The following is a 25,671-nucleotide window of genomic DNA, read 5'->3' as shown; positions in this document are numbered from 1 at the left end:
GGCTCTATTTATCAGAGTATGACACATCCACTGAGTCATGTAGGACCGTTACACACACACACACACACACACACACACACACACACACACACACACACACACACACACACACACACACACACACACACTAAAATGAATCATGCTTGAGTGGAGTAATTGATTAAGTTAGTGGGGGTTGAGTAAGCGCTTGTAAGTAAAAGTATACTACGCCGCATGGGATCCAAACACCTGGCAGAGGTACAGGAAAGAGAGAGAGAGAGAGAGAGAGAGAGAGAGAGACATGACGGAAAGGAAAAGAAAATGAGCAATGAGCCTTTGATGAACTACAACATATTTTGGCTTCTCAAAAGTGGACACCGATGGTGTTTTTCCAGCAGACTGTGTGGTACAGCATGGTGTGGTACTAATCTCTGGGGGTTAGCATTATAGCATGGTGACTACTTATTAGCAAAGCAACCAGAACAAAAAACAAAAAGAAAGTTTTTGGCATTCACTATAATGCCACCACAGGAAGAACCCACCTATAGCTGTTAAGTTTTTATTTTAATTATTATTAGAATTTTAAAGGGAGTTGAGACTCCAATGGCATCTCATGAGGTTTCTTTGATAACTTTTTGAGTCAATAAACAACCTGCACCAATTCTATAATCCATATAATCTCTGTTAGGCACTCTTAGACGAGTCCCAAGCTTACAATATGACCACACTGGTGCAGAATGTTGCCTATGGGGCAAGTGTCAACATTGCAGGCTGGCTGATTATCAGTGTAACGGAAAAGATTTCTGTCTGTGAGAGAATCATGGTCAAGGTCAAAGAGGTGAGATAAGTAAAGTAATTGCACATTTATCCAAAATCCATCTAAATTTGGTTCACGTCAAACCAAAAGGAGGTTGTATCCAAACGTCCACAGAAGAACAGTTTCAAAAAAATCATAATAATAATGATTACTGATGAAAATTGAAGATGGAAAAAGGTTGGTGTAGTTGTAGGTTTTCATTCCAACCAAGCAACGATTCAAGGCAGAGAGGAAATGATGAAACAGGTGGCATCAGGATCCTGATTGGTTGGTTGGGCAAAAAACCTGCAGCCAGACTGGCCATTTGTGGATGAAACCGACTGGCTGTGATAGAGTGAACTTCTAGACACCTAAACTGCAGTAACTCAGCTCAGACAAAGAGATATAATAAACTGTCTGTCAGTATATCACCTGCTGTGTTACTATAGCTGGGGGTAAAATATGCAGGGAATGTCGTGGCTTAGTGGTGAAGGTGTTGGATTACTGATCAGAAGGTTGTGAGTTCAAATCCTAGGTCCACCTGATTCCATCTGTCTAATCAACTGAGCTTGACTTTCAGTGGACTCAGGTGTGGCTTCTGCTCAGTTGGAAGGAAAGCCTGTTCTAGAGGTCGGAGGTTCTTCTCCATCATGGTCAGATTTTTCATCTTGTGAAAGTGGTGCTGATGTTCTTCCATTTAAAAAATGAAGGAAGCCAGTGTATTCTCCAAAACCTGAAAAGCTACACATCCCTGCCTTGAATCACTCCAGTCTCAGAGGTCTGTGGGTAGGGATGTGGTAGCTTAGTGGTTAAGGTGTAGGATCAGGAGGTTGTGAGTGCAAATCCCAACTACACCAAACTACTGGATCTCTGAGCAAAGCCTTTAACCTTGAATTGCTCAGTTGTATAAAATATTAGATAAATTGTAAGTCACTCTGGATAAGGGCAAATATAAATATGTGACCAAATAGTTGTCAGTACAAATTTTAGTTACAGCTAGTACATACCCATTTTTTGGGGTTGTGTTCTCCTTTAAAAACTGATCCACTTTTTTAGTTTCATCTTATACACACTAATAGATCAGATATTTGAACAACATGATTTCCTGCTGCTGATTGAGGGCACTTTCCCCATCAGATCACTATGATCAGAAGCCCTGGTAGCTGTAGTTCTGTGCAAGTCACCACAAGGTTCAAGTCCCTGTACTGCCAACTTAATCACTGTCGAAAAAGCCTCTTGAGGAACTACTTGAGCAAGACCGTAAACGCTCGACTGTTTAGCTAGGTGCTTAGGCAGAATTCAATGTAAGCTGGCTGCACATTTGGATTAAGGGTTTTGCTCAAGTGGTCCTCAAGGGGTTTACCGAAGAGTGGGAGCTGCATGGTAACACTTCTGTGCTAGTCCCAGGACTACCAGAGAAATGTTGGATAATTCCCTCAAGGAAGCATTTGAGCAAAACTCTTAACCTTTAACTGATCAACTGTTCAGGCTGAAGGTCTTTGAACAGTAGGTTATATTGGTAGTCCTGGTGGTAGAACCCTCACAGAACTGTAACCATGGAGCAGAAGTGTACCATGCCTGGGTTGGATTCTGCGTCACTTGTTAGCTGCCTCAGATGAATGCATTCCCCAAATGAATAAATCTGAATGCAGTGAACTAGCTCCATGTGAACCAGAGCCCCTGACCCGACTGCCCTCGCTTGCTGATGCTTCCGCTCAGGTCCTCCTCTATTGAGCCACACTTAAAGGAAATCGCTCACTCCTTTGATCCAATGAATAGTTTCGCACTCATTCAAGTGTGTGGGTACAAGAATCCCAGGCCAAACATGGCGCTAATAGGGAGGATTACGACACACACACACACACACACACATACACAGAAGTGACTCAGCCACTAGAAAGAAAACCCTTTCAAACTGAGTTTTAGCTGACTAGTAGTAACTCTCCCAGCTGATCTGAAATCAGCTTTAGCAGCTACTTAAGAGTCCAGATCAGAGTAAAAAAATGCTCCAGATGCTCATTTGTAGTGAATAGGAGTGTGTGGGGGTGTTAAAGTCGGTCCTCCTCCTTCATTTCCCAGCAGCAGCTGACTCACACACAATAGGATGAGTCTATAGAGTGGCGGGATGATGGAGATGAAGAAAGCTATAGACACAATCCTCAAACACTGCAAAACGAAACACAAGCTCGTAAATATGCTTTAGATTGTCATTTAAACTCTTAGCAGGAAAGAAAGGTGAAAAGAAATGTACACAATTTTCTCTCTACTAAACTAAAATAACAGGTTTGAGGCGATGTTAGTTTTGCACTGAGACTACAACGATCTCTGGACATAAATATACTTTGGACAAAGGGGAAATAATACGTAACAATTGTACTTTACAATCAATTTAATCGATAAGATTAAATAAAAATATGGCTAAGTTTTACAGCTAACATTATCCGATTTCTATCATATATATTAATTTTTTAATATATATATTTATTTATCTATATCATATATACTAGACAACTTATGTAAATCGTGTTTTCAATAATATTAAATATAATAAATACAGCTAATTTCTAAAATCTGAATCAAAATAATATTTATTTATATTTATTTTCAATTTTATTAAGAATAAACAAATTTGAATATAGACTAAAAATAAAGAATAAAGACTATATTACATTATATATTATTTTATATTATATTATATATTATTTTATTTTATATAAAATTATATTATATTATATTATATTATATTATATTATATTATATTATATTATATTATATTATATTATATTATTTATTTTTATTAATTCCTATATTTTTCCAGTGCATCTCTGCAGTATGTAAATGGTGATTTCAGCCACATCATCCTACACTCGTCTAACACTCACACTGTCTCAGAGTTGCTAATCAGAGTTAGCTTATGAGTCACGTCCATAACGCTGGAATCCCTTTAGCTCGTGTATGTATTAGGATGCTGAAGGAATGTTATTACTGTGGACAGACAGGCAAGCAGGGGATTTTTCAAAGGCTGTTCCCATTTCATCCAGATACAGGCCAAGCCAATTTAAGGGAAGCAGTAAAACTCTTTTTTTTCTCTCTCTCTTTCTCTTTTATTTTTGAAAGGAAGGCCACACAACAAAAGAGTGAGTGAAGTTGCCATCTGGAACTTCAACAGGGAACACACACACACACACACACACACACAGTGACTCACAGCTGAGGTGTTTAAAAGAGAATAATAAGGTTTTCTTTGCTCTGCAGGATCAGCTGTGTTCAACATGACTGCTTGAAGAGATCATTAGAGTTTAGTGAGTAAAGATCTCGTCTTCTGATCCTGCCGGCTCTCCTGGCTATGAAGAGGCAGAGAGGGAAAAACTACTCGAAACGGCACTTCCTTGAACACGTTCCCAACGTCTACTCATCAAGTATCACAATACAACAAAATGAGCTTCGTGAGCAGCACAAGCTCTACATCACACTCCACAAACAGTGTGTGATTTATTTGAGACAGGAAGTCCAACAGTGTGTCCTGATGTGGGAAAAATCATGAACACAGCTGAAGTGAAGAACATGCCAGTCTTTTCTGAAATAGATTTTCCGACGATTTCACCTACACAAGCTTAAAAAAGAGCTAAATTCAGTACTCGTAAAGGTTCTATAGAGAAACCTACATCAGTCATGTCCGCAGCAGAACCCATTTAGCTAAGCTAAGAACTCTTTACTAATCCAACACTAGCACTTAAATACCGAACTAAACTGATATTTACGATCTTGTCTACACAATCTCAAGGCAGTGGAACAGGAAATTCATTCGTGAAGCTTGTTTAAGTGCTTAAAGTCATGAGAACACTGTTGCTAGGCATCTGGCAACGTATGGATGTGAAGCATGATAGTTTACAACCGAGAATAATGATTTAGCTGACTAGCATGTCGCTGTAAAATCTTTTATTTAATATGGAAAAATGATCAGGAATAGCAACATTTTCCTCAGATATGTTGGTTAATTGTTAAGAAAAGCCTCTGTCTGACTAGAGTTACACTTGAAGTAGAGTTAGCATCTCTTGCTAACACCACCCGAGTGGACCGCCACATTCTTGTAAACTTAAATGTATGTAAAATATCTCTAAAGAAACCATTTCACAGAGCACCATATATAGAAGTTCATGTTCCTCGCAGCTACAATATATGTGCTATTTAGTTCTATGATGTTTTATAGCTTTGCTTTACATGGAGAGGACCTCCGTGTTTATGCCAAGATTTAAGGAATTAGTACAGCAATTATATTCCCATAGAAATGTAATTCTTTCGGTCTGAATGACTTTCTGTAAACCCGTTCTATTAGACATACACTACAGTTCAAAAGTTTTGGATCACCCGGAAATTTCCTTGTTGTCCAGTCGCACCAGGGCCTTCCTCCCACTCCTTTTTTTCAGTTCTGGTAAGACTAGTTTGTTCTGCTCTGTGAAGGAAGTAGTTCACAGCATGGGAAGATAAGGTCTTTCTTCCTGGTCATTTTGTTTTGCACTTCTCGGCCACTGTAAACAAACCCACTACTTCTGATGTTCTAGATACTAAACCTACCTCAAGAATTGCTAACTTAATCAATACAACAGTTTTCAGCTGTGCTAGCACCATTGCAAAAGGGTTTTCTAATAATACAATTAGCGTAGTAAAATAATTAACTTGGATTAGCGAACACAGAGTTCCTGAGGTCTAATGATGGGCCTTTGCTTTGCAGGACAATGTGGATCTTTCTTTAAAAAATCACCTGATTCATTTTATGTTTTTGAAATGGACAAAGTTGGGTTTTTCTTTGAGAAACAAGGAAATTTGTGGTCGAGTGATGCCAGACTTTTGAGCGGTAGTGTATAGCATCTCAGAAATGATGTATACTCTATAAACCAGGCATATCATCGGATAGACTTGACTGTTTTAATATCTGGTGCTGCACGTTGAATCATTATTAAATTATAGAGTTTAGGTTCCTTTACTCGCTCAGAAACTAAAGCACTCAGCTGCACCTGAAAGCGAAGGCCTCTGAACTAAAGTAAAAATGGCGCCATCTACTGACAACACAGCACCACAGGGGCTAAACTAAAGCTTTACAAAATTGTAAAATGACTGTAATATTGCTTTGTATGAAGGCAGTGGTCAGAGACTCCAGCAAAACCAGTAATACTTGTGTTAAAGCACACAATTCATTGTGTTACAGTACACAAAATGGTCGCTGCAGAAAATTACAATGTTCTGCTACACTGAGGATTTTGTTCAATTCCGTTGATCATCCTTGATTTAAGCTCAGCTTTCGATGTGATTGGATGCACTTTATACCAAACTGCCCATTTACATTTCTGGCATTTGGCTGAAGCCCTTATCCAGAGTGACTTTTTCATTTCATACAACTAAGCAATTGAGGGTTAAGGGCCTTGCTCACGGGCCCAGCAGTGGCAGCTTGGTGGAGCTCGGATTCAAACTCACAACCTTCTGATCCAGCACCTTTACCACTAAGCTACCACAGACCTCTGAGACTGGAGTGATTCAAGATTTCTTAAAGTTTTGGAGAAGTTTTGGCTTCCTTCATTTTTTTTTTTTAAATGGTAGAATATCAGCACCACTTTCACAAGATGAAAAAATCTGACCAAACTGAGCACGTGCAAACGATGAAGAAGAACTGTAGAATTAGAGGAGAACCTCTGAAGTCCTCTAGAACAGGCGAGTCAAATCTTATCCGAAAAGAGCCGGTGTAGGTGCAGGTTTTTACTCCAACCTGTGTGAGCAGAAGCCACACCTGATTCTACTGAAAGCCAATATCAGGTGATTAAGCAGGTGGAATCAGGTGTTCTGCTTGATTGGAATGAAAACCTGCACCCACACTGGCCCTCTGTCGGATATGATCTGACACCCCTGGTGTAAAAGATCTGTGTTAAACATGACTCCTCTGGGACATCTGAGGACTGAAGCCAGTCTGGAGTTCAGGCACATGATGAAGACTCTGAGGCAATAAAGCAAATACCATAAGAATGTGCTCAACAACTGAGGACGTCCATCCTTAATATAGAAATATGAGGAAAGACCTGTCCGACAGCACTCAGTGTAGTGTCAAGACAACAATGGCAATGAAAATAAAGCAGAAGTGAAGTGAATAAGACTCATCTTCACTCTCCTCATCATGGGACCTGTTAGTGGGTGGGATATATTAGGCAGCAGGTGAACATTTTGTCCTCAAAGTTGATGTGTTAGAAGCAGGAAAAATGGACAAGTGTAAGGATTTGAGCGAGTTTGACGAAGGGCCAAATTGTGATGGCTAGACCACTGGATCAGAGCATCTCCAAAACTGCAGCTCTTGTGGGGTGTTCCCGGTCTGCAGTGGTCAGTATCTATCAAAAGTGGTCCAAGGAAGGAACAGTGGTGAACCGGCGACAGGGTCAAGGGCGATCATTGATGCACGTGGGGAGCGAAGGCTGGAAAGGTGTCAGAACACACAGTGTATGACGGGTCAGGGGGGACCAACACAATATTAGGCAGGTGGTCATAATGACCGAAATAATGAATATAATGTATATTGTTTAACAGCCACTTTAGATGTAAGAACTGAACTGAATAAACCTTCTGTGGAGAGACTGGACCAGTAGCACTCCACATCCAACCTGGCAGTCATCAAGTAATCAAACACGGGTGAGTGTATTCACTTAATGAAAGCTTTTTCTAAGTGAACTAGACTTCATTTATTTATTTATCAGCTACAGTGCAAAACGATTTAGCTTAAAAGATCCAGTGAATCATTAACAAAAAAAGAAAGTCAGATTTTATTCGGGACCGGGAAATCCTTTTTTTTGTTTGTTTGTTTATTTTATTTTCATTATTCATCCCCACCCCATCCCTTTGCAATCTCATTACCTTAAATCAGTGAAGGGGAAAAAAAGCCTTGATCAGAGTAAATCAAACCATTAACTTATACATAACTTACACATGTATCTGTTTACATAGTGTCACTATGTACATGGTCCTGCTTTAGAAACCAGTCCATCCACGTATTTCTACATACCTGTGGATTCCTAGGACCCCCCCCCCATCAAACGCTCATGAAAACGAAAAGAAATAAGCAAGAATCGAGTTAATAAGTATGAAGACACCTGCCGATCTCCCATCAGCTCCTGCGCATGCACCAAACCGAATTCATCAGTCATGAGTGATCAGCTCTTTTAACACAGGATACTTAAAGAAGATATTTCACACCAAAAGAAAAAAAAAAAAAAAAAAAAAAAACAGCAACAGTTTCGTGAACGTAACACTACGTACCAGCGTTCACTGATCTGGACAGTGCTGGACTTTTAATGTGAAGCACTTCTTTATTCTTCCTTCTTAAATGACGAGGCACAAACAAAGCATCGAGAGGTGTAAATCAAAATCAACAGGAAATAGTCAGACAGTGCGGATTAAAAAAAAACAAATGATCAGAGAGATAAATAAAAGCAAGGTCTGGTCGATAGCGCACACACAGAGAGAGAAAAAAATAAAGGAAAACAAAACTCATTAAGAGCAATACACCCCCCTTCCCTTCCCCTCTTCTCCACCCCAAAACACAAACAACTCAAAAAAGCTGCAGTTCTTTTACTACATTCAGGGGGTTTTTCAGCCCAAAAAAAAAAAGAGAGATATATATTTACAAGTCATCCTTCTAACACCGCAACACATGTCAGTGAGCTACACCGGAACTGGATGCACTTTTAATATTAGCGAAAAAGAAAACTTTGATATTTACAAAAATGGGAGCTTGAAATTAAGCTGGAGGAAATAGCATCTGTAGGTGTCGTGTTTTCTGGGCTGCAGTGTGTTTTTTTTTTTTTTTTTTTTTATATATGAGTGCTCGTTTATAAGCATGTGTGAAATAACACACACACACACACACACCAAAAAAAAAAAAAATCATTTTTTTCTTTTCTTTTTAAACACACGTACACTTCAATGGAAGCTTGAGATCTGTAGAATCTATTTTGAGTTGTTGGTTAGCTGGGGCAACAGGGCATGTCTTCGACAGTGCTCTTATCCCTCCTGTAAAGACATCTCGGTTAAAAGCAGAGGAGAGAGTTCAGTCCTGGCTCTGATTGGTCCGTTTCAGTCCACCTTCACCACGCTGTAGATTTTCGTCACGAACCAGAAACAGGCGAAGAATCCGATCGTACCTGTGAAGAGAAAAATGTTGAGTTGGAGTTTAATTGGAGAGGAAAATAAATAAATAAATAAATAACTGAGACGGTTTCATAAATCAAAATTGAATGTGATGTGCAGATAGATAGATAGATAGATAGATAGATAGATAGATAGATAGATAGATAGATAGATAGATAGATAGATAGATAGATAGATAGATAGGAGACAGGTTGATAGATAGATAGATGCTTATAGATAGTTAAACAGACAGACAGACAGACAGATAGATAGAGACAGGCTTATAGATAGATAAATAGATAGAAAGACAGACAGACAGACAGATAGAGACAGACAGAAAGGCTTATAGATAGATAGATAGATAGATAGATAGATAGATAGATAGATAGATAGATAGATAGATAGATAGATAGATAGATAGAGACAGGCGGACGGACGGACGGACAGACAGACAGATAGACAGAGACAGGTTTGTAGATAGATAAATAGACTGATAGATAGATAGATAGATAGATAGATAGATAGATAGATAGATAGATAGATAGATAGACAGGCAGACAGATACACAGGCAGACAGATACACAGACAGACAGAGTGTTGTTATAGGAACATAATCAGTGATATAATTCAAATCTAAATCTTCACACACACACAGACACACACACACACACACACACACAGACACACACACAGACACACACACACAGACAGACACACACACACAGACAGACACACACCTGTGAAGAGGAAGAAGATCAAAGCCATGATCATGGTGTAGCCAAAGTAAAGGATAGTGCTGGCCAGCCCGGTGATCTGCAGCTTGGAGAAGAAGTAGTGCACGGCGTACACGAGGAAATACGCAGCCGTGAAACCGCTGGTGAGGAAGGAGCGCCACTGCCAGTGGTAGTCCTGAGGACACAAAACAAACCCCAGTGTCAGCATCCTTCAACTGAACAGTGAGAGGAGCTCTACCTAAACTCAAACCTACACCAAAATGACCATCACAGAGTTTTTATATTATTGTTAGGGCTTATTTACAGTGACATGACTGTGATACTGATTAAAATAGAGTAACTGCAGGAAAATAGGTGTTTCCTTTTATTTTAAATCTCAAGAACAAGTCCAGAATTCTTCATAAAAGTTCTAGTTACCTCAGCACACAGGTGGAAGTAACAGAGCAGGATGGTGGCCTCAGAGCAAGTGATCACCAGGATGATGAAGACGAGGAAGAGGAATCCGAACATGTAGTACATTTGATGGGACCTGGAGACAAACAGCACACACACACACACACACACACACACACACAGGATTATCAGATTATGTTCATCATATACTGTCCACACCTTCATGGTCTGCAGAAGTCTGTGCAACTCTTTATTTCAGTATTTCAACTGAATAGGAGCAGTAATAAATAAAATATACTTATTTTCATTTGCAATAATTTAATAACTTGAATTGCATACTGCTTACTAATTATTTCTTATATTTTATACCCTTGTTTTACATTTTATTTAAATTGTATTTCTTCTATTTTATATTCTAGTTTTACATTTTATTTAAATTATATTTCTCATATTTTATATTCTAGTGTTACATTTTTATTTAAATTATTTCTGATATTTTTTCTTCTAGTTTTACATTTTTATTTAAATTGTATTTCTTCTATTTTATATTCTAGTTTTACATTTTTATTTAAATTGTATTTCTTCTGTTTTATATTCTAGTTTTACATTTTTATTTAAATTGTATTTCTTATATTTTATATTCTAGTTTTACATTAAAGTAATTTCTTATATTTTATATACTACTACTACTACTAATAATAATCAGTTGAGTGCTCTACTCTAAAAGCAGAACTCACCAGATGCTGTTGAGGATGAAGAACAGCTGGATGAAGATGCATCCGAAGGGCAGGATCCCGCCCATCACAATGCCCGGGAGAGGTTTGGTGTAGAAAGACTGTTCTGGAATCTGCCGAGGGATCTGATTGGTGCGCACGGGGTGTTCGATGCCCTGCGTCACACAGAAACAACTAACCATTAACACACACACACACACATAAAACTAGAGTGATAAAAGAAGAACTGGCCAAACCAGGAGCATATGGAGAAGCACAGCCAACATTGGACGGTTTATTAAATGTGTCTAAAATTCATTCGAACAGAAGATGGAGCCTTTTGTGAAGATTAATATGGTTCTGTTACGGTTCGCTTCGGATTAGTCAGAGCTTTGATAGACTGTCAGGTGCCTTTAAATATTATAGTACTAGTATTTTATGCACTCACAGCTTTCTTAAAGCCAAAGTAAGCTCCCACGAAGGTGAGAGGGACGGAGATGCAGAACCACAGAGCCAAGATGGCCACCAGAGTGCCGAAGGGCATGGCGGCTGATGATCCCTCACCCCACAGAATCAGATTCATCAGGAAGAAATCAGCAAACACCACACTGCGGGAAGAACGGAGGGTTAAAACAAACAGCAAAGCGTGATGTAGATGTCTAATTAATCCAACATGATGCATAATATCAACGTAGGTGTAAAACTCACCCGGGGCAGAGGAATGCAGTCAGCAGCACATTGGTCTTCCACTTCTCTCCTCCAAACGCTGCAGACATCAAACACACAGATGCTCACATCAATACATGTGAAGCACAAGTCATTTGTTTACTTACATCATGGGGAAAATCCAATTAGCACACCATGCACTTTAAAACACAAACATACATTCTTCTCAAAAACATGTACTTCATCAATTTTTCCTCTGCACATTGCTCATCACGACACCAGCAATGTGTATGAAGGTAAAGCGAGCCCTTTCTGACGCTGATTAGGACTAACGACCTGCACAGGGCTCTAACTGAACTCCGGGGTCAGAGGTGAGGGATTAGTGTCTCAGCAGTGTACTCACACTTGTAGAATCGGGCAGCGATGTAACCAGCTGGAGTTCCCAGCAGCACCCACAGCACCACGGCACATGTCATCAGAGCGCCACGGTTAGCCGGGGACAGGAAGCCCAGACACGCAAAAACTACAGAGAGAGAGAGAGGGAGAAAAAGAAAGAGATAGAGAGATAGAGAGTTAACACAGTGTAGATATAGCCTGCTAAACATTAACCGGTATATCTGGGTGTCATCATTACAACTTTATAAGCCTTATAAAACCTTTATACACTAAAAGATCCTCTACTACAGAGGGGTACAAAGACTGGACAACTTTATTTTCCGGTTATTTACTTACGCCTGAGTTGAAATTGTCGTACTATTTATAATTTTCCAGATATGAAACAATTAATTTTCATACTTAATTACAGAAATGAATGCTGTGTGTGTGAGTGTATAAGCAGGTGTGTTCATGTGGCACTCACACAGAGTGACAAACGTCATGATGAAGATCTGCGTTCCCGACCCGAGGAAGACGGACAGAAGCATTCCTTTTCTCGGTGGCCGGAATACGTCACCGTGGACCAGCTTCCAGCCGAACTCCTCCTGAGCATCCTCCTAGAGAACACACACACACACAAACACAAAACCTGAGCTAGGGTTGAGAGAGTGGTTTGTGGTTCACACGTGTAATATGGTTTAACCGAGATGAAAGGCATGCTGTCAATCTACATCAAGTTTGCTTAATGAGTGTAGAGTATGAGAGAGAGAGAGAGAGAGAGAGAGAGAGAGAGAGAGAGAGAGAGACTCACAGAGAGCGAGAGAGACAGACTATTCTAATTTTGTTTATTTTTATATATTGTATAATGATTCTATTTTGTGAGTCTATATCATTTTGCATTATATTCTTGTATTATTCTTTTTGTACTTGATATTCTTTTTATTTTCCTTCTTTTCTTCTAGTGTATTTCTTATATTTTATAATCTAGTTTTACATTTTTATTTAAACTGTATTTCTTATATTTTATATTTTAGTTTTACATTTTTATTTAAATTATTCTTTTTACATTTTATATTCTAGTTTTACATTTTTATTTAAATTGCATTTCCTATATTTTACATTTTTATTTAAATTGTATTTCTTATATTTTATATTTTAGTTTTACATTTTTATTTAAATTGCATTTCTTATAGTTGACATTTTTAGTTAAATTGTATTTCTTATATTTTATATTTTAGTTTTACATTTTTATTTAAATTATTCTTTTTACATTTTATATTCTAGTTTTACATTTTTATTTAAACTCTCTCTTATATTTTATATTCTAGTTTTACATTTTTATTTAAATTGCATTTCTTATAGTTTACATTTTTATTTAAACTCTCTCTTATATTTTATATTCTAATTTTATATTTTTATTTAAATTGTATTTCTTATATTTTATATTCTAGTTTTACATTTTTAGTTAAATTGTATTTCTTATATTTTATATTCTAGTTTTACATTTTTATTTAACTTGTATTTCTTATATTTTTATATTCTAGTTTTACATTTTTATTTCCATTATAGGGCAGTCTTGAAAAACATTTCACTAAAAGTCGTATTGTGTACGAGACAAAATTTGGGTTTGATTTGAATAGCTGAAAGAGACTTTAGGCAGGAATAACAACAACAACAAAACTAAAAGTAAAACTAAGTGGGTTAAAACAGCTAAGATGGCTACGCAAAAATAAAGCAAAAGAATCGCATAAAAAAGTAGTCCTAAAACTGCTAATCCAGTATTCATGCTTATATACACACACCACAGTGCATACATCAGAATATATACCTCCGTCAGGTCTGATGGCGGCTCTAATACGTCTTTATTTCCATAGTAAAGCATCGTTCAAATCTCTGTGTATGTCAGATGCACCATTTAACTACTTCATTATTTATCATTTCATATAGAGATGTATATTTAACGCTTTTGTTAGGAGCCTACAGTGTCAGAACTTTGTAACAGCCAGAGGTAAAAGCTGCTGCTTTAAGTTTTCACACACAGAAAAGTCTTCAGAAGACGAGGGAAATAAAAAAGAAATACAGGAACTTGTGGATCTTGCATATCATTAAAAAGTATGAATTATGAGGCGTAAAACCTTGCGTGAAATTGTTGTGCTATAAGAGAAACAGAGTGCTTCAGGGTCAGTGATTATTATTTCCGTAAAACAGCATCCCAGTGGTGTTTAATTTCTCATATTTAAGATAAAGGCTGATGCTGTTACTGTAATGTGTGTACACTGTTGTATGTATATGGTTGAAGGTTCCAGACTCACCACAGAGTCCATCTGGTTGTAGCGAGCGATGTCTTTGTGCAGCGTACGCAGCATGATCATAGCCACCATACCGGACAGGAAGAGCACGATGACCAGGGAGTTCATTATACTGTAGCCAAACACACCAGAACAAGAGAGCAACAAACAGCCTGTCAATACAAACTATTTACTCCTGTGTGTTTATTTGTACGTATTGGAGGTGCATGATTATTATCTGCATCTTGTATAAGAGCTTGCGTACAATAATACGTGTGTGTGTGTGTACGCAGCTACATGCACAAAGGTACTGCATGACATACAGCGTGTGTGTGTGTGTGAGAGAGAGAGAGAGAGTGTGTATGCATGCATCTGCATGCACAAGGGTACTGCATGACTTACAGCACGTGTGTGTGCGTGTGTATGTGCGCACACAGCTACAAGCACAAGGGTATTGCATGACATACAGCGTGTGCATGTATGTGTGAGAGTGTATGTATGCATGCATCTACATGCACAAGGGTACTGCATGACTTACAGCGTGCGTGTGTGTGTGTGTGTATGTATGTATGTATATGAGCTCACCTAAACCACTGGATGTTGGTATGAGGCATGGACTCCAGAATATAATCCCACCGAGAGGCCCATCGGATATTTGGCTCCTCCTACACACAACATAAAGTAAAAATCTGATAAGACACTGAAGTCAAACAGAAGAGCAGAATAAAATCCATACTTGCCGTACATTCGATTACACATAATGTTGTTCTTGGGACCCAAAAAAAAAAATGCACTGATCTTGGGTCAAGCTTAAGTACGAGTAACGACACAGTGTTCAGGTTGAAGTGACTGACCTTGAACTGTACACTGTAGGTATAGGGGATGCTGAGGGCTTCAGTGATTTTGTTGCCTAGGTTCATGGGCGCCCCTGTGCAGTCTGGAGTATCCGGATTGGTATGTTTATAGCTGAGACACCAAAAGAACATCCGTTAGCAGCATATACTCGAAGGCTAGATCTTTGTGTCTTAACGCTGAGCATGATGGGAGTTCACACAGTGTCTATCTTTATACTACATCAAACAAGGAAATGGAAATCATGGACAAAGCAAGAAGCAGAATAATAGAATAATAAGCAAATACGGATGTGTGGGTATTTAAGAGAATAGAATAAGACACTAATTTGAAGAGAAACAATATTTTGGTTTGAATTTCTTCTTCTTCCTCTTCCGACTTTTCCCTTCAGGGGTGGCCACAGCGAATCATCTCTCTCCACCTATCCCTATCTTCTGCATCCTCAACACTAGCTTCATATCCTCATTTATTACATCCATATACCTCCTCTTTGCCTCCTGCCTGGCAGCTCCATGTCCAACATTCTCCTACCGATATACTCACTCTCCCTCCTCTGAACATGTCCAAACCATCTTAATCTAGCCTCCCTAACGTTGTCCCCCCAAACGTCCAACATGAGCCGTCCCTCTGATGTAATCCTGTCCAACCGCCCAAAGAGAACCTCAACATCTTCTGCTCTGCTACCTACAGCGGTTTGAAGATCATTAGATGGAAATAAAATACTGATTATAGTAATTTTAATGTATTTTATGCCCACGGTAATGATGAGATCTGCAGCTCAGCACATCTCTCCCTCTCCCTGAGGATGTGTAAAGACACTTTTGTACATTTTATTATACAGTATGCCTTTAATTTTTACCATCTTGTATGTTTTTTTTTTTTTTTTAAATAGTGATATTTTGTCAAGACAGTTATTCTATCAACACCCATGACACCAGCCTAAAAGAGGTAAAGCATCCCTTAGTTTTAATCTGTACGCTATAAACAGCTCCTTTACCTCTTTGGCTCCAGCTTGGCAGCGACCAGTCTGGAGTCAGGGGCCTCGTTTTCCACATTGTGGTAAAAGATAGTGATGTCCACGTGGTTGAAGATGTAGAAGGTGTCTTTCTCATTGAACTCGGACTGCGTAAAGAACAGAGACAGAGTAAACAGGCAGCACCTGCAGCGACGAGATCTAGCGACTAACTAAACCGAAAAGGATTTAGTTAGTCGCTAGATCTCAAAAAGGAAACCGAATAACGACTAGTGTCCAGTGGCAGGTATTAAGCACGTGTGAGCATCTAAAACACAAAATGCACTCACGTTGACGACGCATGCGTCTTTGGCCAAGCCGGTTTCTGTGACGTAGCATCCGATGGGGAAGCCGGGATTACAGAACTTCTGATTGTCCTCTACATCGTAGCACCAGGTCACAGGCATGTTATCCACAATCCTGCAGAAGTAGCATGAAAAGAATCTAGAGGCTGTCTAGTTTCTGTGCTTCCCATGCAGACGAGAAGGAAAGAAGGAGAAGACGACTCACCAGTGATGCTGGTAGTTAAGCAGCATGCCTTTCTTAAGGAAATCCAGGTTGGCTTTATCCTCTGTTTTAGTGGGGCTGTACTTTTTGGTGCACACATGCTTACAGGTCTCTTTTTGCTTGAAGGAAAACTAGAACAAGGGCAGAAAGAAACAAAAAAAAAAGTCATCACCGACACTAAGCTAGATACGACTGGCTCATCCACTCGGTGTGTATTAAATTATAATTCCTCTTTATGAGTCTTGACTGTACAACTAAAGCCTAGTTCACACTACAGGATTTTAAGCCCGATTTGCAAATTAACGAGCTCGCCGACAGATCGGTCTGTGATCGTGGGAAAATCAGCGGGTGATCAGCGCTCGGCAATCTTTATGTGTGATCTACTCAACGACGCATCAAAGAGGCTCGCTGACGCCTCGCAGACAAAATCCAGATATCTGGCATGTTAAATATCTGGGACGGTCGGCCGACTCCACATCACGTGGTGTCAATTGTAGCTACGACCTCCAGCCAATGAGAGAGCGAGTCAACAGAGTTGAGGTCACCGGAAGAAAAGCAGCAGCAGCAACATGGCTTCAAAAATAGTGTGGACAACATTTATTTTAATAAATTAACGTTTATTTAGAGCGAGACTCCTGCCGACCATCCGTCCATTTTCAAAACAAACCTCTACCGAAAGTCTCGCGTCATTTCCGGATCCACCTGTTGCGTGTGTTTTCGTGACAAAACGTGGTTTGGGGACGGCGTTGGGTGACAAGAGTTGTTGTCAGATGGTGTGGTGTGCCTTCCCCTCTCTTGTGGATCATTTACGAAGCGTCGCATAGTGTGAACACCACAAGGACAAAAAGACATACAGTGAAGTCATGTAGTCTGAACAGCAAAGCGATCTGCCGACGGTTAAAGTCTTGTAGTGTGACCAGGTCTTAACACACATAAACATACCCCTGACACACAAACACACCCCTGACACATACAAACACACCCCTGACACACATAAACATACCCCTGACACACAAACACACCCCTGACACACACAAACAAGCACAGAGGCAAACACACACCCATGTAGGGTCTGTTGGCTTGGTGAAAATATCATTTCTATCGTCCTTTAATCACATTAAATGCATCTGCGTGAATTATACTGCTTCACCTATTTAGAACGATAAAGCTTTTGGTAAAACATTTCTAAGTTCACACTTAATAATTAATAATATTTAACATTTAATAATAATAATAATAATTAATTAATTCACTTGTGCCTAGTCACATTTTAGCGCATAGATAATGACGACAATTTTTTTTTTTAAATGCCAAAATACTGCCAAATAAATAAATAAAGGCAACTAGGTAGATATAGAGTATTATAAGGACAATAAGATTGAATAAACATGCAGTGTGTAGTGCTGCTGAATGGCATGTGGTAATTATGATTAATTTGAGCAGAATAATGAGCTCTGTATAAACCACAGAGACAGGAGCGTCATCATGATGAATCCATGCTGGTCACATTCCATGAATATTACACACACACACACCTTAATTTAATAGCTTTCTATATAACAAATTACTGTAGAGAAAACCTTTGTTCATTGTACTGAAGAAATAAAGTGACATTTCCTTCCCTAATAAATTAATTATATTATAATATATTTACCAATATGTCAATTTGGATTGGATGGAGACACACACACACATATATACATATACATATACATATATATATATATATATATATATATATATATATATATATATATATATATATATATATATATATATATATATATACACACACTATATTGCCAAAAGTATTCGCTCACCTGCCTTGACTTGCATATGAACTTAGGTGACATCCCATTCCTAATCCATAGGGTTCAATATGACGTCGGTCCACCCTTTGCAGCTATAACAGCTTCAACTCTTCTGGGAAGGCTGTCCACAAGGTTTAGGAGTGTGTTTATGGGAATTTTTGACCATTCTTCCAGAAGCGCATTTGTGAGGTCACACACACTCTCAGTCTCCGCTCTAATTCATCCCAAAGGTGTTCTATCGGATTGAGGTCAGGACTTTGTGCAGGCCAGTCAAGTTCCTCCACACCAGACTCTGTCATCCATGTCTTTATGGACCTTGCTTTGTGCACTGGTGCACAGTCATGTTGGAAGAGGAAGGGGCCAGCTCCAAACTGTTCCCACAAAGTTGGGAGCATGGAATTGTCCAAAATGTCTTGGTATGCTGAAGCATTCAGAGTTCCTTTCACCGGAACTAAGGGGCCAAGCCCAGCTCCTGAAAAACAACCCCACACCATAATCCCCCTCCACCAAACTTTACACTTGGCACAATGCAGTCAGACAAGTACCGTTCTCCTGGCAACCGCCAAACCCAGACTCGTCCATCAGATTGCCAGATGGAGAAGTGCGATTCGTCACTCCAGAGAACGCGTCTCCACTGCTCTAGAGTCCAGTGGCGGCGTGCTTTACACCACTGCATCCGATGCTGTGCATTGCACTTGGTGATGTATGGCTTGGATGCAGCTGCTCGGCCATGGAAACCCATTCCATGAAGCTCTCTGCGCACTGTTCTTGAGCTAATCTGAAGGCCACATGAAGTTTGGAGGTCTGTAGCGATTGACTCTGCAGAAAGTTGGCGACCTCTTCGCACTATGCGCCTCAGCATCCGCTGACCCCGCTCCGTCAGTTTACGTGGCCTACCACTTCGTGGCTGAGTTGCTGTCGTTCCCGAACACTTCCACGTTCTTATAATACAGCTGACAGTTGACTGTGGAATATTTAGGGGCGAGGAAATTTCACGACTGGATTTGTTGCACAGGTGGCATCCTATCACAGTTCCACGCTGGAATTCACTGAGCTCCTGAGAGCCACCCATTCTTTCACAAATGTTTGTAAAAACAGTCTGCATGCCTAGGTGCTTGATTTTATACACCTGTGGCCATGGAAGTGATTGGAACACCTGATTCTAATTATTTCGATGGGTGAGCGAATACTTTTGGCAATATAGTGTATGTATATATATATACACACTATATTGCCAAAAGTATTCGCTATATGTATATATATATAAATATATATAAATGCTATATTCGCTATATGTATATATATATAAATGACATATGGGACTAAAATCTTCCAGTTATATTGATCAGATCTGATTAGGGATTAAGACCAATCTGAAACAAATGTGAATCAAACCATGACAGCAGTGTACACACATTGTATCCCTTAAAAGATAAGGTGTATATACACTATATTGCCAAAAGTTTTGGGACACCCCACCATATCACTGAAGTCAGGCGTTGTTTTTCAGGGGTTGCGCTTGGCCCCTTAGTTCCAGTGAAAGGAACACTTAATGCTTCAGCATACCAAGGTCAGGACTCTCTCATCCATGTCTTTATGGACCTTGCTTTGTGCACTGGTGTACAGTCATGTTGGAACAGGAAGGGGTCATCTCCAAACTGTTCCCACAAAGTTAGGAGCATGAAATTGTCCAGAATGTCTTGGTATGAAGTTGAAGCATTAAGAGTTCCTTTCAATGGATCTAAGGGGCCGAGCCCAACCCCTGCAAAACAACACCTGAATGTTGGTGTCCCAAAACTTCTGGCAATATAGTGTATGTGCATGTGTGTATATGAATATTACCTTGTAAGGGGACGGCTCAATTCTCTCTCCGAAAAGCACCTGGCCCAGGTTTTCTGACGGCCGTTTCTCTGTCTCCACAGTGCAGAAATCAAACCTGAATCCAAAAATAATTAAGAGGCCAGTCATTAAGCTAATATTTTTAATATCTCAGTGCATTCTTGATGTGTGTGTGTGTGGTGTAAAACCATTACATAGTTGTCTGAACAATTTACCGCCATTAAACAAAATCACATGTTCATGCTGCTCTATATTACCTAGACATAGAAATCCAAGCACATATTCAATAAAACTCCATAAGGAATAAATACAAAATAATTAAATAATATTTATTAGATTAATACATTATTAATTTATTACATGGTAATTATTGAAAACATAATTGATAATAATAATAATATTAATAATAATAATATTAATATTATTTAATATTAATAATATTAATATTATTATTAATAATATAATAATAATAAATATTATTATTATTATTATTAATAATAATAATATTATTATTATTAATAATAATAATATTTAACTGTTTCTAAAAATTATTACTATTATTATTATTATTGCTCTTTGTATAATTTTAAAACAGACTGAAAATTGTTATTACTACTACTATTATTATTGTATATTTATATACTATGTTTACTTTGTGTATTTATATAAAAAGTTAGTCATCTTTTATGTTAAGTCTTCTTAAGCCTCTCTATAATATCTCTTATAATCACGAGCAGGTCACCTTGCCTTGATATCTTTTATTTTTAAGCTTTTATCCCTTATTATTTCACTTATACTGCAGACATGTTACAATTATTTTCCATTAAATACCCTAGAATTATTATGAAAGTGTCATTCCTGACACTCTGCATTAATTCATAACACAATTGTTAGAAGGTTCATTCTTAATAATTTACAATTTTTCTCTTATTTATCGAGAAATATCAAAATGTCCGAAAATAAAAGCCGTTCTTCATTCTGACCTACTGTCTCTTACACTTCTTTTGATCTCGAACCCAAATCCCTCCCTCTACTTTGCAACAACAACAGAATGTGGTATTGCCGTTCCAATACTTTTGTAAGGACGTTGGTTTCGGACAAAAAACAAACAAACAAACATGCGGTTTTCAGAATAAAGACAATGAATCTTTTAGCTTTGTGTTACAGCCCTACTGAAAACTACATGATGAGAACAGACATTTAAGACCGGTAATCACTTTCTTTAACTCCATGTCAAAACATAATGGTCTGTACACACCGCTGGCATTTCTGTTTAAAGGTTAAAACATTTGACTGTCATATCACCTCTGTAACACTTGCCCCTCCCATCCTCAGATCCCCATGATGAGACGTCACCTTTAGATGTTGGTTAAAGTAATAAATGACACGTTCTACTCCGGACGCTTGTTATAAAACCTTCCGTGTGTTTTATTTCCTTAATCGATAAACCAGTGCTGATGTATTCACTGATAAAGACTTCGACACACATTTGCATGTCTCTGAAGATAAGGGCATCTTGTCAAACGGCGTGAACGTAAAATGTAAATGTAAAATAACGTAAATGCAGCTTCATGGGTGACGAGCAAGGCTGAAATCTGAGAACTCTGAACGTTTATTAATACCTTAAAGTGTCAGGATTTATTTGGCACTGTAATGAGGACTGAGGTGTGGTAAAAAGGTATGGAGTTTTTCCTCTGGCGGGGTGCGTGAGGTACGTCGCACATGCTGTTGGGTTACAGAGAAGGTCTTAAAGAGCTCAGTGTTCATGTCGGGACAATCCACCTTCAGTCCTGCAGTTAGACCTCATACGAACCTCCACACACAAACCTTCAGAAATAACCTGTTCTGTCCCGGTCTCCTATCACCCATGAATATTTGCTTCCTGGCGTATTTAAAAGACTCACAATTTAGTCGACGGATCAAACCGGACACAGGAATAACCTGCTGAACTGCTCTGCTCTGTGTAAATGGGTGAGGAAAGCTTTTGTCACCTTTTCACGGAGTAATGACTGAGACAAGAGTTTCCATATGTATTACAAAACAAGAATTTGCTTCACACACGATGCATAGCAGAAACTGTAGTGAGTGTTACAAAGAACGTCAGAGACTCACGCTGTGTATTCGTACGGCAAAACCGACTCCACCGAATCCAGCCTGTTCACAAAGAGCTCGATTTTGTCCTGCAAAAAAAAATTAAACAAAATTCCATGTCACGTTACACAGACAGTACAAACCACAAAGGCGGCGAGATCACCACAGAGGAAGATCCCAGACGCTCTATATAACGCGTTATAGACGCATTATAAGTAGTAATAAGAGGAATCGAATGATTTAACAATCAAGAAAAAAGTTTTGTGAGAATATATTTAGCTGTTTTTGTTTTCCGAAACAGAAAGACATTGGTAAAAGTCATATCTGAGGCTTGTAAGTCATCTCATTATGTAATAAACTACTAAAGTAAATTAGTAGCTTTCAGTATAATGGTAGTAATTTTAAGATGTTTTAAAAAGGGATTACGGAAGGCGCTGGTAATTAGATGAACACGTGCCTCTACTGTATGTATGTGTGGGTGGTGGCTCAAGTGGTTAAGCCTCTGGGTCGTTGACTGGAAGATTGGGGGTTCAAGCCCCAGCACTGACAAGCTGCCACTGTTGGGCCCTTGAGCAAGGCCCCCAACCCACCCCGCTCCAGGGGCGCTGCATCATGGCTGACCCTGTGCTCTGACCGCAACCTCCAACGACGGGATATGCGAAGAAAGTGCAGTAATGTACATGTGACAAATAAAGGCTACTTAATGTGCGTCCGTCCCGGCCAGTTCGGGATCATCGGCCTGTTCGAGGCTTTTACACAAGAGTTGCAGCGGCTCATACAAAGTATTTAATCAAATATTTCCGGATGCTGCGAGACACTGACCGCAAATGCACTAAAGTGACCATCACGTTACGTTTTTTTTTTTTTTTAACTCATGACACAAGAATTCGTTCATTTTAAGATTTTTTATGTTATTTTTTGGTTTAAAAATTATTTCTTTTCATCAGTCACAGCTCATCACAGCGTAAAGTGACCATCACGTTGCGTTTTTTTTTTTTTTAAACTCATGACACAAGAATTCGTTCATTTTAAGATTTTTTATGTTATTTTTTGGTTTAAAAATTATTTCTTTTCATCAGTCACAGCTCATCACAATGTAAAGCTCATGAGAATGAACTGATCAAATATTGTAGCATAAAAGTGTTTGATGGTGATGTGTGTGTGTATATACACAACAGACTAATCTATCTAAGCTGCAGTCACACACAAGAATTTCCCTCATGGGATCAATAAAGTCTGTCTGTCTGTCTGTCTGTCTGTCTGTCTGTCTATCTATCTATCTATCTATCTATCTATCTATCTCCCCCCATTGCTGTTATAATGAGCTCCACTTCTCTGGAAGGCTTTCCACTACATGTTGGAACGTGACTGTGGGGATTTCAGCTACAAGAGTTTAAGTGAGATCAGACTCTCATGTTGAGTGAGGAGGACTGGGGTTTAGTCGGTCTTCCATTTCATCCTAAAGGTGTATCACTGGGGTTGAGTCACAGCACAGTCAGGGCTCAGTGCAGGACACTCCTGTTCTTTCAGCTACATTCTTGTCAAACCATGTATTCATGGAGCTCATTGGTATTGTTGTGCCTAAACAGGTTTCTGTTTCTTCTAATTCAGCATAGTAATAATTGTAATTCTACAGAATCCAAAGACGATTGATAGAATTGTCTGCTTCCAACTTTGCAGTAACAGTTTGGTGGAAAAACCACATATTTGGGTGAGATGGTCAGGTGTCCAAATTTAGTATAGAGAAAAAGTGAGGCTGTTCACATCACAGCGGCTGGTTATGTCAAAACCAATAGCGTGTAAATCCTGAAAGACTTGCGTTTGCGTGTGCTGATATTCCCTCCATCATTGCTCTTTATCTTAAATCATAATCTTGCCAATATTAACAAGTAATAAAAGTACATCATGTCTTCAATAGCCATATTCCTCTGTGTCTATTTCCTGAACCTACTTCAAGTGCTCTTGATAGATATTACAGTTGCATTACATTTATAGAAGTATGCTGTAACCATGCAAATATGTTAATAATAAATAACTTGTTATTTTTCAGAACAACATCTCGTGTAAATCAGATGTTTTTATATGCAAATGATATGATGATGATGATGATGATGATGATATGATGTCATCCTGCAACTTCTGTACGAAAAGATTTGGCAACCCTGACACTTTGGAATTATTAAAACCGTAATAATAAAAATGCTAAAAAAAAAAGAAAAGAAAGAAATTTGCAATGTACATTTATAAAAATGTGTCCTAACTACTGAGAGAGAGACATAAACAGCTCCTTTAGGGAATTATTCTGCCATTAATCATCATGTACACTACTCGTCAGTATCTCCTCCAGGGACTGTCAAAGGCTGCGTCTTAAATCACTCGACCACTCCTTAACGTCCAAGTGCACTAGAAATGAGATGAAGTAATGCCTATCTATCCAGACTAGTGAGTGTGACAGGAAGTGGTAGAGGACACAGCCCCCCCCCCCCCCCGTCAAGGGAATCAGTGAGTAAACAGCTTTCTATTGAGTTCCGCGAGTTAGCCAAAATGGTGCATTGTAAAGACTTCAGTCCAAAAACGGATCAATTTATTCATACTTCAGACATAAACATGGCTGTTAAACCGCCACTGATGTGAAACTCCAACCCGTAACGTATATTAGCGCCATGTCTAAACGGCTAGCTATTAGCGCTAGCTAGCAAAGAGGAGGCTAAAGGGGGTTCAGCGCATATAAGACACACATATTTCACTTATTATCCAGGTCACAACATTCAAGGCCAAAAGATTAAACAGGACATAACGCATCACCTGGCATTCCCTCTGAGCGTCTTTTCCGTCTTGAGGTTTTTCACAGAAGCTGACCGGAGCTAAACCCGGAAGATAGAAAGCCGCAGCATCCTGTAGGAACAGCAGCGGGGCTCCGCACAAGAACGCGGACATCACCACCAAATGGACGTGCAAAAACACCAACATCGTGCCTCCGTCGACAAAGCTAACACTTCATTCGGTGTACTGTGTATTTACGGGCAAAACTAGAAGCCGAGATCAGTAATGGCTCATTTGGTGTTCGTCTCGCGCAGGTCCGTTCGAGCAGAGCGAATCTACCTTGCCTGCGTAACCCACTTTTCTAGTTCGACAGTTCCCTTACTTCGTCTTCCTACCCGTAATACGGCTAACCTCAACCGTAGCACTCTAGTTGGCTAACCGTGGCTCGTGCTCGTATGTGGACCAGTGATTGGATAGTTTTATGGAAGGTTATCCAATAACAATTACAGGAAGCGAGTCCAACATAGTGGAAGAGGCGGGGTTTGCCTGAAAACGGGTATGATGAAAACTAACGCGCGGGGAAGACACGTCATCTGGTACACCACGGAATTCTGGGACAGTGGAGGACTGCCCCAGCGTTAGCCATGACCATTTCTTAATAACTTAACACGATAGAATAATTAGTAGTT

General features: G+C 39.1%; 1 protein-coding gene across 1 annotated transcript; it reads right to left on the bottom strand.

The window, feature by feature from the left end:
- Nucleotides 1–8,078: 8,078 nt before the first annotated feature.
- On the bottom strand, nt 8,079–25,367 carry tm9sf2 (transmembrane 9 superfamily member 2). The gene is made up of 17 exons (XM_058380383.1): nt 25,025–25,367; nt 22,241–22,308; nt 20,132–20,225; nt 16,482–16,609; nt 16,262–16,391; nt 15,957–16,081; nt 14,962–15,073; nt 14,693–14,772; nt 14,132–14,240; nt 12,304–12,436; nt 11,848–11,967; nt 11,487–11,544; nt 11,227–11,386; nt 10,803–10,954; nt 10,090–10,201; nt 9,676–9,847; nt 8,079–8,952 (listed from the first exon to the last, which is right to left on the bottom strand). The coding sequence occupies exons 1-17, from the start codon at nt 25,187–25,189 to the stop codon at nt 8,885–8,887; spliced, it is 1,986 nt and encodes a 661-aa protein (XP_058236366.1). The 5' UTR covers nt 25,190–25,367; the 3' UTR covers nt 8,079–8,884.
- Between the last annotated feature and the right edge of the window lie 304 nt (nt 25,368–25,671).

The sequence above is a fragment of the Hemibagrus wyckioides genome, linkage group LG26 (assembly GCF_019097595.1).
Source record: "Hemibagrus wyckioides isolate EC202008001 linkage group LG26, SWU_Hwy_1.0, whole genome shotgun sequence".
NCBI classification, from domain to species: domain Eukaryota; kingdom Metazoa; phylum Chordata; class Actinopteri; order Siluriformes; family Bagridae; genus Hemibagrus; species Hemibagrus wyckioides.
This window is presented reverse-complemented; position numbering and strand designations above follow the sequence as displayed.